At 39.8% G+C, this 16,575-nt stretch overlaps 1 protein-coding gene across 1 annotated transcript; it reads right to left on the bottom strand.

The window, feature by feature from the left end:
* Positions 1 to 21: 21 nt before the first annotated feature.
* On the bottom strand, positions 22 to 15,053 carry tmem110l (transmembrane protein 110, like). The gene is made up of 8 exons (XM_006780922.3): positions 14,598 to 15,053; positions 10,078 to 10,126; positions 9,775 to 9,870; positions 9,566 to 9,687; positions 8,424 to 8,536; positions 7,746 to 7,829; positions 7,516 to 7,647; positions 22 to 3,092 (listed from the first exon to the last, which is right to left on the bottom strand). Exons 1-8 carry the CDS (start codon positions 14,785 to 14,787, stop codon positions 2,964 to 2,966), a joined length of 915 nt encoding a protein of 304 aa, XP_006780985.1. The 5' UTR covers positions 14,788 to 15,053; the 3' UTR covers positions 22 to 2,963.
* Positions 15,054 to 16,575: the final 1,522 nt, after the last annotated feature.

Raw genomic sequence — 16,575 nt, 5'->3', positions numbered from 1 at the left:
AGGTCACAGGGCTCCAGGCCACACCCACACAGGTGTGCTCTGGCCAGGTCTCACTCAGGTTGTCTGTCATCGTGCTGCAGCGCCCAGGCTGCCACAGGAATTCAACACCGAACACGAGTTCATGTGTCAATCATCTTTAATCATAACACAGAGTAAATACATTCGTAAGAAGCGCTGAGGCAGCTCACGGCCTGTGCATGACAACTCAGATCATGCTGTACCATGTCATCCACAGGATTACAACTTTGTTTATTAAGAAAAAAAAAAGAGAAAGAAATACAAAATACAATATTACAGACAGTACATATCAAACTGTAGACCTTTGAAATTATAGATGTAAACCATGTAGGCAGGAATACTTTGAGGATAAAGTAACACACATCCATCACTTGACCCGTTCACCACCTTTATCTGGCAAAGACTCAAAACTCTCACACCTTTTCACTAACCTTCCTATTCAATGCATTTACCACAGATTGGACCACTATATAGAGTTACAGTTTTCATAACTGAATAAATAAAATTTTGCAAAAGTTTAACACACAGCTGCTGCATCATCACACTGTAGTGTAACATAAAGGCCTCCTATAGGAGACAAAAAAAAAAGTCTGAAGTGTTACAAGATGTTCTATTGTTATTGTTAAAAAGTGCCTAAAAACTACCTGATAATTCAATTTTAAGCTTGACTGATGCTTCTGCATTAAATCTACGACATAGACATTTATCCTACTCCATGTAATTCTCCGAAAGTGCAACTACTCGATTGAGCAGCTTGTTAGTAATATGACGTATTGGAGCAAACATAATGCTCGTGTGAAATATGAAATATAAGTTGTTATTTTATCTGGCTTGCTCACAATGCTAAACCGCCACCAATGCACCACATACAGTTTTCTTATTTCCATAGCTTTAATAATTGCTGCATAGTACCGTCTGTCTTCTTTGCAAATGTTTGAAGTAAATCAACCCCCCCCCCCCCAAAAAAAAAAAAAACAGACTGTTTATAAAAGATGGGTGTAGCCTTCAGGTGTGAAAAGTGAAGCCAGTGCAGAAGCACTTTGAGCCTGCATTCTCTCTAATGGCCAGCAGGAGGCAACTGTTAAAGTTGTCAAAAGGAGCCATGTTGTATAGAAGTCTATGAGGAAAAATGATCCAACTTCTTCAGCCTGAGGGACACTGACTTAGTACCTGGAGCCTGACTCGCAGTCACTGGTTGTCAGGGAAAAATAAGTACTCCTAGATCAGGTACTAATAGTTGCTGGAAGGCTGCTGGCTACGGAAGTATGATTCCTCAATCAGTTGACGAGCAGCTGCTTGCTGTCACTGAAAAGCTCCTTGTGATGGCTTTGATTACTAGCAGATTGCTGTGGTTGCCTAAAGTTTGTGTGTAAGATGTCAACTCGTCTGTAAAGAGATGTGAAAGTAAACCGGAAACACAGAACATTTACCTTCAAATTGAAAGTTAATCCTTTTCAAACATGTTGGATTCAGTCTTAAGGTAAAAAAAAAAAATTACAGTAAAAGGCTGTGCTTAGCAAGTGTTTGTAGACAAAACAGTGTCTTCCATGCAAACTAAAGGCGACTGCAGCAATCTCTTATCAAACAGACTTCCGCAACTTCCAGTAACCACTCACCAAAGTGTCAGGGAGTGCACATTCACCAGCCTGTGTGACTTACTTGACCTGTGAACTCTGTAAAGATATTTCTAATGGGTCTCAATTGCTAATTTAAAGCATGCTTCACTACAGCATGGTATTCATTCTCTTTATATATAAAGACAAAGAGGGGGAAGTGTAAGTGTATGTATACTTTTACTAAATCACTTGTGTAGCCTTTAATGTAGTAAAAGATAATCTGAAGAGTATTCATCCAAATAAGGTCAAAACCAGTTTCAAAATGGCCAAACGTGAGGCTTTAAAACAGTGGCTACATCTGTCTTTTATGTAGTTTAGGATTAGGATGCAACAGCTAGCTCTGATGTTAAATTGCTAGTTCAGTGGTATACTTTTATTTAATATACATCATGTTCATTTTTTTAAACGATGGCCTCATTTAGAGTAAAACAGACAACATCTTTTATATACAGTCTATGGAAGGAAAGCAACACAATGACGGCTGCTGTTTCGGTGGTGCAATGTCAGAGCAAGGTTGTCCATAGATTAAACGCAGGAGTATAAATCAAGCTTAAGAGGTGTTGGTGGTGTATTTCATCAGCCACATTATCCACATGTTGAAAGTGCAGCAGCCAAAGTACTGACGTGTGTGGTTCAACAGAAAAACAAGAAAAAACAAAAAAATCCCACTGATCGCCCTTTTACCTTAAAGTAAACAGCCGGAGGGAGAACGTGCAGGAATGACTATAATTACACCTTAAATAAAAAGGTGGATTCAAAGTGATTATATTTGAGTATAACCTTAGAGAGCACTTTTATATATATAGTGTATACTTTCTTTCTCCTCTTTGGAATATGACACTCGATAAATGACTCTCTTTAGAGAAACAACATTTCCAAAAGTCCCTGGAGTTGAGAGAAGACAGATTAATTTTAGTCTTTGTCATTACCAACCGTAGATTTTGCCCTGGGGGCACCGCGCTCCTTAATGATCTCTCCCCACACACGTGGCGTGTTCAGCTGTGGTTTCTCTGATGTTCTCTTGCAGTAAACGGAGGCAGCAAGGTGAGAGGATAAAGACTTTCTAATTCCCAAAACGCTGCACAGTGCATGCATATACTGAGTCGACCTCCAGTTCTAAGTGTTCTAACCTTCGATGCGGAAGAAGGCAGCTAAAGGTATTCACATTCACAGGTTATACGACCTTAAATTGTGCCTTTGCTTGCAAAGAAGCTGATATTAAGACTGACGACAGTCTGAGAAGACGTGGATGGAAGTTTGTTTTTCTTATTTATGCTGTTATGTGTTGTGTGTGGGGACAGTCGATAATCGAGGACACGTCACCTGGGTTTACACCGCCACCCAGCTTGGTCTCAGTGGTCCACCTGAGTACTGCACATAGGGGACCGGTTCATCCTCCGCCGGCTCCTCCTCCCCCTCTGAAGCCTCCTCTGTGTCTGTCTCAGCTGACAGCAGGACCTGAGAGAGGGGGATTTTGTTAGCCACCAGAGCTTAAAGTAGAGCAGCACTAACTATAAGCTAAAGACAAAGAACAGATGACTCATTTTCAGCTGTAGTGTGTGTTTAGACTTTGCGTCCTAGGCAAAAAGCTGGGAAATCTCTCAGCTCTGGATTCCCAGTCCACAGTGGAAAAATACCCCTGTTTATTTGCAGCTTTGAAGACACTCTCCAGAAGCAGGAGGAATTCAACTCTCTAAGGAGCAGAATTCCACAACTATTAGACATTTAAAGTACTAAAAAAGTTCCATATGTTTCTTTAAAATAGGGTTTGACATGTGGAAAATCTGTTAAAAGGGTGAGCTTAGAGATTAGTAAAGAGTAATATTGGAATAAAAGAGTAGGAGCGTGCATGTTTGATCCTTTCCAACCTTAACCAGGTAGTTTCAGTGCCTAAATCTATCCAAACAGCAAAAGAAAATGAAGGTTAAGCGTGAAAGAAAACATTAATTAAGTGTAAAGGACTTCTGGAAAAGAGGGAAATATCTCAACTACAAACAGATTGTGAAATACTCACTGAGCTCAAACTGCCATGAGAATGTGCTTTTGCAACTTTACTGTTGCAAAAGTCAGAGTAGTCCCAAATTCTACAGAAGGGCAAACAGCCAAAGTTAACATCAACTTTTTAAATGTTCATCGGTTTGTGAGTATGAATCAAACAGGTGTTCCCCAAGGGACAATTTCAAGCCATTAAACCTCCAGCTGTGTTTGACCAGAGCTTTGATCCCTGTAGCTGATGTGGAAAACTGGGAACCCAGATTAAATAGAATGTACAACGCAGCAGGTGTAACTGAATCACTGTCAGTTAAGCATAAGTTAGGACTTTAAGCTTTGGTAAATGTGGGGATTTCATCATTTCAAGGCTTTCACACATGCTATGTGCCTTCTTAGGTGCCTTTAAGGCCCTGTGAACTGATTTATTGGTAATGGTTCACTCACACAAGAGTAAATATAAGACTGAACGCCCTTGTGACCAGGCGAAATTTGAAGTGAATACTTTTGACTTTTTATGGCCGATTCCACGTACTGATCATACAGAGATTGAGTTTGTTGCACACATTATTTCTGTGCAACCACGTTTGAACACAGGCGATTGTACAGGTTGCCTTTGACCTGTCAGCCTGTCTCCAAACTTGTATAGACTGCAACCACTGTCAGATATATTGTCAAAGGTTAACAAACATCTTATTTAAGTCAAAGGCTACGTCCACACGTACCCGGGTATTTTTGAAAACGCAGATTTTTCTATGCGTTTGCACTTTTCGTCCACACGTAAACGGCGTTTTCGGTCACTGAAAACTGAGATTTTTAAAAACTCCGGCCAGGGTGGATATTTTTGAAAACTCAGTTTTTGCATTTACTGTGGACGAGAAAAACGGAGAAAACGCAGCGTCAAAGGTGTGCGCCTTTTTTGACGTCACACTGTGCACCACGTTATTGTTTTGGTGAAATGAATTTCTACAATACTGTTCCTGTTAATTGTACTCTCTGCAGTGTTTAAATGCTTACATATACACACACAGTTACTGTCCCTCCACACATACGACTCGGTTCTGCTTCTGCCCCATCTTTGTTTACTTTTTCCCACCGAGGCTTCTAGACTTCTGATTGGCCAACATTTCTGCACGGTTAGGAATATATCGCCACCTGTTGCTTTGGCATGTTCCTAGCAGCGTTTTCCTTCATTTCTGCCTTTACGTGTGGACGGGATTATTTTTTAAAACGAAAACGAAAAATCTCCGTTTTCAAAAATACCCGTGTACGTGTGGACGTAGCCAAAGTCAAAAAGACTTTATTTATCCCCAAGGGGCAATTAAGATAGATGATACCTTGCCGACCATACATACAATACACAAACATCACATTGGGGAGACAGGTCAGGCTAGGTAGCACTGGCCGGTCGACCACACGAACAGCGACCCGAACCAAAACCATAGAAAATGCACGACATGAGGAAAGACGAGGATTTCCAACACATGGTAATCAATCAAGCACACCTCATCTGCACCGCGCTCAGGACAAAAGCACAGAGACACAGGATTTGTGTCTCTGGATTTGAACCCAGGACCTTCTTGCTGTGTAACAGTACTAAAACTGAGCATCCATGCGGACTTCTGTATTTGTAGCGCTGCAGCTACTCATGTTAAACTCTTGTTAAACTTCTTCTATAACAGTCAGTCTAACTAACCACAACAACAGCATTGTGGCTCTAACTCCACTAAGAGCTCATCCAAATCAATGCCCGTCTTTCTGCTGTCCTCCTCCGCTCAGCTTTCCATAACATCAGCATGATGAAACAAATTATAAATGTCACTTTTATTCTTGGTATGAAGGCTTGATTTATGTCTCCTTGGCAGACGACCAGGGAAAAGAAAAGAAGAGGGAGGGATAAACACTCTCATCACATTGCACACAAGGGTCACGCACCCCAGCAGTCATTCGCCCTCAAGTCTGTGAGTTCAGCCTTTCCTTAGAGGAAAAGAAGAAGATCAGAAGCTTCTATGCCTGGTATGAATTACTACAAGAAACCTCTTCCAACTTTGTCAGACTAGACAAACCAGCATCCAACCACGCACACACGAAAAGCCTGCTTGTGTGGGCTTCCTCTTGATCAAGTGGCATCAAATAAGAGGCTTTTTCTGCGTGTTATTACCCTTTATCCCTTTCCCTTTATTTTTTCTGTGTAATACAGACAAAGGGTGAGAAACCCATTTAAATATCAATAATCCTATATCTCCTTTTAAATGTCTGCTGAGGTTTTAATTCTATACGCAAAACCACACGCAAACATTTTCATTACGGGAGTCTGAAACTTCGACAACCAACTATAATCAAGCTAAAATCGCCTAATTCAACAGCACTGATGAAAGCTCGAGAGAAAAGTCTGACTCAGTGTTTCTTGGACTAAATTTATGGGTTTGGATCCTCATTAGATCAAGCGTAAAGAGAAAAACAACAGGTGCAGTTCACACCCAGCGAGACAGCGTTGGTACATTAACACTCATTTCTACACACGATGAAAGATTTTTCTTCAAAAAGGAAAGGCATTCAGCTTTCACATGGCATGGTTGGATCTGTCTTGGTTAATAGTCCCAGAGGGTGTTTGATGGGAACAAAGTTTTTTCAGGGTTATTTCCTTTTTGGAACAAAACATTTATAATAATAACAACAATAAAAAAAAAAACATCAATGAGTCACTTCCAGAACTCACACGAGTCTGTCAGATTCCTCCAGGGATTTAATTTAACTGATGGCTGAATAAAAATACTGAGATTTTAACCCTGTATGGACTAAAAATTCAAAATTCAAACCCTAAAATTTGAAATCAAATGTAATATTGAACAATATCATATTATCTGTGTATTCTTTTTAACTTTTAAATAACGGTTTGGCTTCTATATGAACACTAAAGAAAACTAATGGCTTCATATTATCAAAATTACAATTACATACAGCAACAGAAATGCCTGCAGACTCTAAAACACATTTGCAATGAGGTCTTACCACAAAAAACCAAAAACAAATTACTGGAAATAGCAAAGAAACAAAGCAGTGGGCCCTTGGAGTAAAAGAATAGAAAATTATGTTTTTGTTTTTTGCTTTTTTAATAAATATCTGTGACTGGCTGTGGTTTTATCTGTACAAAGATAAAGAACAGTATGGGGCTTTTTTAATGAAAAGATCCAACCATATGACGGTAACCAAATGGTACTCTGGTATTTTTCCCCTTTTAAATCTTGATGGCGTTCATCAGCTGGAGCTAAAACGCTGATAATTTACTGTCACTGCTACAAACTATAAACCCACAAATATAACTGTGTGGGTAATATAGCACCGGTACGTCAAATATTGACTCAATTCACAAAAGGCAAAAAGGCAAAGGCTCTAGTGGAGAAAATACAAAAAAAAAAGTGCTTCTGCTAATTACAGTTCTATTGAAATACTTTCAATTGTTTTTCCTACAGAAGTGATATTTTATCACAATAATAACAGCTGCTATTAAACTGGTAAGTGATATTATTAAAGCACTAGTTTGTCAGCTTGGCAGACAGACACAGAAATTCTGACTTCCTTGTCAAATACGTCCACTCTGCTAGGTCTTCCTCCTCCTACCTGTCTGTAAGACAAGGGGAGCCCCAGGGTTCCATACTAGGCCCACTGCTGTTCTCATGTGTAACTATAAAACAATGTTTACGAGTGACAACAGGCAAATGCTGCATTCTTATTTCAGCAGACACATATATGGTCTATCTGCTTCAGCAGCATTAGCCTTTAAATTCTTACAGTCGGGTTTTGATGTCGTTTAGTCCAAGCTTGAATTAAATGGGCACAAATCCAGTTTGATTGTAATGTGATGTTTTTACACAGCAACAGTTACTCTCACCCTTGACTCCTCACTGTCCACCCACGGCAGAGATTCGGGCTTCTTCACCGAGCTGTCGGACGAGTCGTCCAGACTCTTCATTGTCTTATACTTCCTCATCATCAAGCTGTCCACCACCCAGAACATGATAGACTACAGGGGGAGACAGAGACACCACAAGGTGGTACATACAAAGCGGTCAAAAACTGTCCTGATTAGTTTCACTTTCTCATCATGAAAACAGAACTTACGTTGACTATGAAGGGCACGATAAGCATGACGAGGGCCAGCTCCAGCTGAGGGTTAGCTATGTAGCTCAGCAACACCTCCTGTAACTGGAACAGAAGATGAAAACTGATTAATAATAACAATGGATGGTTGAAGGAGTTTTAAATAAATTGAGACCGTCAAACAACGACAATTGTTGCTATGACGAAGGCTAATTTTACAACACAAATATTCTCAATGTTACAAAAACAAACTTTCTTTGAAACAGACTTCATGTTTACACTGGGATCAGGAGAAGTCATTTTTTCACCATCTTCCTTGTTTATGTTTCTTGGTCAAAAGTTATTAAGTGGCAAAGTTTGTTTCTCATGAACTTTACATTTCTGATTTTTTTTATTTATTTATTTATTGCCTATTTCTAGGAAACAGTGAAGGAAAAAAAAAATCACAAGGATTTTATAAGTTTAGTCTGGTTAACCTGACAAGATCGAAAAGGTATTCAGATTCAAACTAAATTGTGATTCTTCTAGGATGAGATCACAGCTTGGTCAGTTGTATTGGATTAAGTACAGTATAAGACTGGCTAAACCTCGCTGAAGTCTTGGCTGTGCCATGATGTAAAAAGTGGAAATCGTTTCCTCTGCCTAAATGTATTATAATGTCAAAGGATTAGCGCACAATGAGCTGTAAAATCTTCTTACTTTGGACCATCCGGGGACAAGCAGCACCAGGCTGATGACACCTTTCTCTAGCACCATAATGAGCATGTAGACGCCACACTGGCCCAGCCATGCTGCTGCCTGGGGAGGGTCACCTGGAGGAACAAGGAGGGGGAAAAAATTAATGAGACTTCATTTGCACTTCATCTGTTAACGTCACGGGCTTAAAGTTCCATGTTTTTATTCCTGAACCCTAATAAATGTCCATCCTGAGTTCCGACATCTGACTTTTGTGGTATCTGGAAGGCAGCATTTGTGCCTGAGATGACCACTTTATGACATCATCCAGAGCTAAAGTGGGGGAAAAAAACTGTAAGAAACAGGGTGTTTAGAAAAGTCTGAAACCTAAGCTCTTTGCTCACCACTGATTACTTCACTGCTAAAATCTGGCTATGTTCCATATGAGCATCCACCACTGCAACAGCACATATGTGACAGAAAATAAGAAAACATTACGGGTGGATTTTAACATGAAACTATAATCAAGCTTCATTTTACTACCATTGCTTTGAACCAGTTACTATACAGAATTGTGGATTTGATTATAATATTGAAGGTGATGAATTTTTTCCCCTGGTCTCAACCTTTCAAAAAAATCTCTGTTACACAGGTGCCTCACCACAGCAAACACAAACGAGGACAGGTCTGTCATTAAGGCAGGAAGGAAGAAGGAAGACTCCAAGCCAGACGCGGGAGGGGGAGGGGGCAAACACACACACACCCCAATTGGAAATGTCAGCGCTCATGTCAAACAAAACAGGGAATTAACTACAATTGTGCCCTTGACCAAAGCACAACTGTAGCCCAGAAGTGAGATGGATTTAATTGGGCATGTTTAAGTAAAATTTTCCATCATACAAGGACGGACATAAAGGAAAAAAACGACAGGAGGTGGAGTGAGGGGGTGCGGTAACTGTATTAAGCCAATAGGAATGTTTTCAGCTGCAGCTGGAGATGCTGGCTATGCTCCCGGTGTACCTCTGGTGGGTCCACAGCGCCCTCTGCTGACAGGAATTAGCACTGCACCTTCTTCATTAATGCGCCTCAGTGTTCATTTTGTGTGTAAATAGATGAGAAGAAAATGAAAAACCATAAAGAGAAGCAAATTATTCGGTTTCACTCACCATATTCTCCAAATATGAGCAGAGTCCACTGCTTGTACTCCACCAACTTGGACACCAACTTGACAGCCAGCCAGATGACCAACATTCCCAGAGTGGCATCCAGCAGGAAGTTCATCAGATAACTTTGGTGAAAAATTAAATTACATTATTGAAGCGACATCCCCGTAGGGCACATCCTAGAATGACTGATGTGCTTCTAAAGAACTTACAGAGAGCAGGGGTCCTCTTTGGTGAGAGTGGACAGGAAGACATTGGCAAAGTGGATGAAGAGAGCACCTATGGCTTGTTTGGACGTATCAAAAAACCTGGAAAATAGCACGGTGGACTCAGTTTATATTTTCTGGTTCTGACTGACTTGAAAAGTGAGATTTTTATTTTTTTTTAAATGTTATGATTTTTTGTGTTCTTTTGAATAATTCGAGAGGAATTATTTTGTAGCTGGAATAGAAAACGTTAGGATAAAGGACAGGGCAGGGTAGATATGTCTAAAGAGAAAATGAAAAATGCCTGACCAGATCCGCCATGGTCGTCTGATCCCTACAGGCTCCCGGAACCTCTTCACTGCAAACAAAGAAAATCAATTGATTGCTTGATTGTCCTGCAAAACAACAACATAAAGCACAGTTTCTTACCACTGTTTTCACCAATCTGTGAGCAGGCAGAGGGGAGAAAGGTTGAAGATAAAATACAGATGAATCATCTTAATCTCACACAGCCCAGTGGGCTCAGTAAACAGGCACCGACTGTTCCTATAAATCCACCAGGGTCGAAAATGGCAGAGAGCATGTGGAAACAGAATTAAGGTCTCCTTCAAATGGAAATTGCATACTTCACACAGGGTAATGTGTGAAGTATTGTGAAGTATTATATATAAACTGTATGCAGACCAACTGGGACTTTCTCAAAGGTCCATCACATTGAGAAAAAAATATTGGTACATAAGGCACAATGATTGATATTGTCTAGATTCCTCAATCAGCAGGTTAACTCGAAACTGAACATCTCAGTTTCTGACAAGAAGAAACTGACAGAAGTTACAATAACACAAACAGACCATAAAAACTAATAAAGCTAAACGCCTGTAGCATCATCTTTACTGAAGACGTTTTCAAGGATGACATTTTTATGTCTTTCGAACGAATGACGTCCAAGTATGAACTCCCTAAAAGAAACCTTTGGAAAAGGCCCATCAATATCTCTGCAATACAGGAAGTGTTACAGAGTAATCCGATGGCTATGGCTACGTGCTGGCAATGTGACAAGAGTACAGGCATATTTACATTACTTATTTATATTTGCTATAGGTATGCCAAATGACATGTAATTTATGGAAAAATAGAATAATGTTTATAATAGTGATGTTGTGAAAGTTTGATTTGAGATGGAATGACCCCAGCTTTGTCACTAATCTATACTTGGTTCAAACTTAAAGGATCCTGGACACAAAATAAATAGTAATAAGCATGAAAGTAGGGTGTCGATTTACTTTCATGACAGCAACGGAAAAACAAGGCGGGGCAGACTGACGTACTAAATCTCCAGCCTTTATCTGAGTTCCATGAGTGCAGGCAGAACAGTGAGTCAGTGGAAGGAAACTCCCAAAAATAGCTTTGAGGAAGACAGATGAGTGGAGGGATGTACGGTGCAGGTCCGCCTGCAACTCTGGCCATAACTTAAGATCTAATGATGCTAATAATGCTTCACTGCACACAAATAATTTGTAAATATTAACACATACATGTGGCCTGAATGACCAAGAATGACACTCAGAGAACCAAAGGGGGGGGAGAATAAGAGCGCGAGGAGGGATATTGATTCTTTTGCTAATAAGTAACTAAGTGGAGGTTAGAGCTCATTGATCGCTCCCCCTTAAGGCCTGACCTGATTCTGCTGAACTTCACTGCTCAGGTTTCAGCATGCTAATTAGCTGATGAAATCACCACGACTGCACTGACCTTTTAAAGTACTGATTATTAGATTATATGCCAGCACTCTAGAGAAATAAGTTCATATTGCGCTGGATCAGCATCCATGTATTCTGTTTTTGTATGGCATTTAGGAATACTTACAAAAAACAAAGAAAAAAAAAAAAAGGAAACTGTCCTAATGTTTTCCCTGAACACATATGTGCAGACAGTTGTGTAACAATATCCCTGGCAGCTGACTGAAGTCACTATAATTCAGGGAAACGACTGAGAACAAATTAAAACCGAAAATTAAATATGATCCAGAAAGTCATACAGGTAATCAAGCATTAACACAAACTATATACGGTTTCTGAGAGGCATCGAGTTTAGCTTTTATTACAGCTACTTGTAACAGTCACACCTTTCAGCTGCCAAAAAAATAATAATTTAAAAAAAAAAAAAAAAACAGAGCCAAGGGTGCCAAAAGTGGTTAGATGCTTGGCATTCCCCAAGTCAGCTGCCCCAGAATCACAAGTTTCTTAGTAAGTCAACAGCCATTGTTAGGGTTGAGCAAGTAAACACTCCAGTTTACAAGGAGCATCTTGTTGAGCTATTAAAACGGCATTGTTTTTAATCATCACCCTAACCCTAACTTTGTATTTCGGGATAAAAAGTTGGGCACTTTTTATCCCCAGAGGATGCTGAAAGACTTGACTGTGCTTACAACTGGACAAGTGCTGGACAACTGAACACACAAGAAAACTGAAGGGAACAAAACAAAACAGCTTAATTAACTTCAGTTAGCACACTGAGCCTACTATACTGAGGCCAAACATTTGCTTTGTTCGTTTTAGAGGCGATTTAAAAATTTTGGCACGGTCTGAAAACCTTGCTCATAAGCTCAAAGAGTTGTGCAGACAACTTCTTTAATTTAATGCGGCAACAATCCTTAATTATTGATTGATTGATTGATCATACTTTATTCATCCTGAGGGAAAATGGGTTAAGGCTGCCAGCCGTGCCAGCGCCATCTTACCCTTCCAACCATACATACATTACACAAACATCACATGGGGAAGACGGGTCAGAGAGGTATAAGATGGAAAAAGCACAACATGAGGAAAGATAAGGAGAAAAAAATAACTCCCCCCAGACTGAGCTCCAACAGGGAGATCAGTTTGAGAACAGAAAAAAACACCTCTGCACATAGCACATGAAAAAACTCTTAATACACCAAAGAAACACAGGACAAGCAACAGGGGTGGGTAAAGGGTGAGAGACAGCCAATGTAGACAGTGCATCCGGGCCTGCAGCATAAGCGCTGGTCTCCTTGATCCACCGTCAGCATCGGAGGGGAATAAGCGTCGAAGGCGTTTGGAGGGGGAGGGGGGATGAGTGTACATCTGCATATTTCTGTGTGTGTGTGTGTGTGTGTCCAGAGTTCAGCTGAGACCGTGTCCTTCGCCCTGCCAGGCTAAGTAAACAGTCTTCCAGCCAACCCGGGTGGCCTTGCATAGAATGGGAAGAAGAGTCTAAACACAGTCGTTATCAGCTGGCGCCGAAGGGGTATCCGCATAAATGATGGTGGTTTTTACTTTAGTGCGAACAACTCATGAGAATTTCAAAGCTGTCCTAACAGTCCGACACTGGTCTCTCAATCTCCCGTTGGAGAGCCGTGAGCTTCTCTATGATGTTATCAAACTTACGCTCCGTGATGTTGTCATTCTTGTGCTCAAAGAGCCGATTCTGAGAACTCACGACCGCAGTGAGCTTCTCCAAGATGTGATCCAATTTGCGTTCAATTATGTAGAAAAACAAGGAGACACATGGTTGAAACTGCACTTCTTTTTCTTATATTAAGGAAATAAGGGGATTAGATGTGTAGTTAAACGTCTTTACAGTGACAGAAAAGAGTTTCATTGGCCCGGCCCACTTAAGATCAAAGTGGGCTTTATGAGTTTGACATCCCTGCTTTAAATAGTCCAATTCCTACTCTTAATTATCATTATATTGTTTTATTGATTTGACTATTACTTCATTTTATGTAAGTTACTTTCAGTTAATTGGTTTTATTTACAATTTTTTCCATTTTTGCTGCTCTAGTTTTGGTTTAAATTATGGTTTTATTCACTTTTATTGATTTTATGGATGCAACGTGTAGGTTTTGTCATTTCGTACTCTATCCCAGCTGTCACAGGACAAGAGGCCACAGATATGCTGCAGGGCTAACACAGAGAGACAGACAATTTAGAATCACCAATTAACCTAATACGAACTTATTCTTGTTACCAGTCGTCTTTGGACAGGGGGAGGAAACTACAGTCTGTGGAAGGCATGTGAAGAACATTTAAACTCCAGCCAGCTGGGACATCCTTGCTGTGAGGCCAACGTGCCAGCCACTGCACCACCAACTTTTTTTTTTTTTAATTAAAGTTAAAAATAATATAAAAAAACAACAACAACTGCAGAATACGAGGAAATCCAGCATACATCTTAAATTTCACTGGATGCATAAAGATTTTAAGTAACTATTCTGATGGAAGTCAATTTTGATTTCTAAGAGAAACAAAATGAGGTCCTGGATCTAAAATCTGCTATTATGTGACACTGGCTCTGCTTAAAAGCACCTCAGTTATGCTGCTTTGGCAAAGGGCACATATATAAGTGCGGTATAACAAGCCCTAAATATTTAATTACGTGCATATACCGTGAACAACTCATTTGATTAATTACAGTTTGAAAATAAGGGTTCGCCCAACTCTCCCTCGGTTAAAGAGCTAAAATTCCGTTCAAACCTGCTATGTTTACAACATCTGATATACGCCGAAAGGAAAAGTAAAGCGCTATTAGTTAGGTACTGTTTTTAGAAGCTTGCTGTCTGCTTTAGATTCCTCCCGAAACCCGTGGGAAAAACAAATTAGCATATATATCAATACAGTTTGGTGCGGAGCTACTGAGGCTGGAAAACAAACGTCAACAAACAAAACGCCACGTGGACTGGTGCAGCTTTCTAAAAAAAACACTTCGCGCATTTTGCTTTTTCTCAATTCTCCAATTGAATTAGCACAAAAAGAAAACAAGTTATCAGGGATGTGTCTCCCGATGGTAAAGGAATCGATACTCACACATTAGAGTGCTGAAAGCCACGATAGCCAGCAGTCCCTGTATCAGGACGCCGAACCTGTCCGTCAGAGCTCCGTTGTCGCAGCCGTGGGGATTCGCCTTACTAATGTCGGACATGTTTGTCACTTCAAACGGGGATTTATCCGAGAATCTTTTCACCAGCATGGCCCCGCTATACCCGTACATGTCCATGGTGACACCGAAAAAAAACTAAACGGCACAGCCGTAGGAGACAAAAGGAGCGCTTCCTCGGTGGGAAAAATAAGTCTTTAACCCTTTTTTCTCTTACTCGGTAAGAACAAACGACCGTATTTTTAACTTCCGGCGAACAACTCTCGGTGAAGTTTCCCTTCACCGTCTCCAGCGGCTGATGCTGCCTGTCATGATGCTAACGCAAACATATGGAAATCGATTATCTGAGTCGCGTCCATGTTTTGACAACGAAAACACGCACCGTGAAGCGGACCAACGCAGGGAGCCCCGCTTCCGGTAGTTCCATTACAAATTAATAGCCTTCCGCTGTTCTTCAGAACAACTTTAGAACAGGATAGATCGATGGAGGGTCTGAATAAATCTGAGGGAGAATGAGCTCTGCTGCCTCTGTGATAATTACTCAAAAATCATTTAAACAGAAAAAAGAACTCAATGAGTAAAAAAAAAAATACAATTAATTAGCTCTAAAAATTAAACTAACTCAATAAATTCCTTAAATCAAATAAAGGTAGACTAAAATGGTTTAATAAATGTATATTTAAAAATATTGTAGTAGGAAGTGCAATCAAATTACTTAGTCTGCACAGAGTGTAGATTGTGTAAAATAATAAGAAGTATTAGTGAAATAGGCGATTAGAAGTTCATGAAAGTTATCAAGGACTAAAATAGAATTCACTTCATATGTTTTGAAATTACACTGAACATTATAGTTGTATGAGTTCACTATCCTATTTAAAATCCCACTTGTTTTGCATTAAAATATGTTACCCGGTTACATACACAGGCATCAGCATAACATTTGCTTCTCTTCTTCTGGCTGCTCCCTTTAGGGCTCACCACAGTGGATCATCTGCCTCCACTCTCCTCCACATGCTCCTTTCTCTCACTACAGACCACAGTTTCATCACCATACATTATCCATGGAAGCTCGTGCCTGACCTCATCTTGAATCCATGGAATTCAGTCTGTACAGCCACACACAAAATATAAATAATAATATCCACCTTTTTGTGTTTTAAAACTATATATATGGTGTGTGTGTGTGTGTGTGTGTGTGTGTGTGTGAGAGAGAGAGAGAGAGAGAGAGAGAGAGAGTGTGTGTGTGTGAGAGAGAGGTGTGTATAATATACGAAATAATATAGCTTTTCTGAAATCTCTATCAACTGTACCCTTTTAATTATCCTATATGGAAAGCTATTTGGAAGTAATAGTGTTTTTTATCTTATTAATGCGAATAGGATTTTTTTTTTTTTTTTTTTGATTTGCAACTGGCTTTTGTTCCGTCGGGTTTTTTTTCAGCATGTTTATTTATCTTGAGACGATTTCTGGTCTTTTATTTTGAAATGAAATTCGTTTAACTTCCTGTTATTCTTGGGCGGAATCGACGCAGCTTTCTCACAGCAGAAATTAGTTAATGTGATCCTATATGTGTGTGTGCTTGTGTGTGTCAGAACGGTACTCGGTGATGCGCACGGGCCACACGAGGCAAATTGCTGGCTCACGTGATGATGTAACAAAGGAAATCTTTAGGTTTGCCAGCTGGCTTCCAATAAATCAAAAGACTTAAGTATATTATATGTTATATAATATAATTTTATTACATCTCACACACACACACAAACATATAGATAGATAGATAGATAGATAGATAGATAGATAGATAGATAGATAGATAGATAGATAGATAGATAGATAGATTTGTTTTTTGTATGATTTTGTAGACTTTCAAATACAGAAAACAATCCAGTAAGAATACAGATAAAGTCA

Source organism: Neolamprologus brichardi, chromosome 17 (genome assembly GCF_056152115.1).
Source record: "Neolamprologus brichardi isolate AB-2024 chromosome 17, ASM5615211v1, whole genome shotgun sequence".
Lineage (NCBI taxonomy): Eukaryota > Metazoa > Chordata > Actinopteri > Cichliformes > Cichlidae > Neolamprologus > Neolamprologus brichardi.
The sequence above is the reverse complement of the archived record's forward strand: the minus strand, read 5'-3'. Positions and strand labels throughout refer to the sequence as shown.

Coding starts and splice junctions, on each gene's coding strand:
- tmem110l (XM_006780922.3), bottom strand. CDS start 14,787: ATGGACATGTACGGGTATAGCGGGGCCATGCTGGTGAAAAGATTCTCG. Junction 9,688..9,774: donor AAAGAGGACCCCTGCTCTCT/GTAAGTTCTTTA, acceptor TTTTCACCAAAG/TTATCTGATGAACTTCCTGC. Junction 7,830..8,423: donor TTGTCCCCGGATGGTCCAAA/GTAAGAAGATTT, acceptor CTTCTGTTCCAG/TTACAGGAGGTGTTGCTGAG.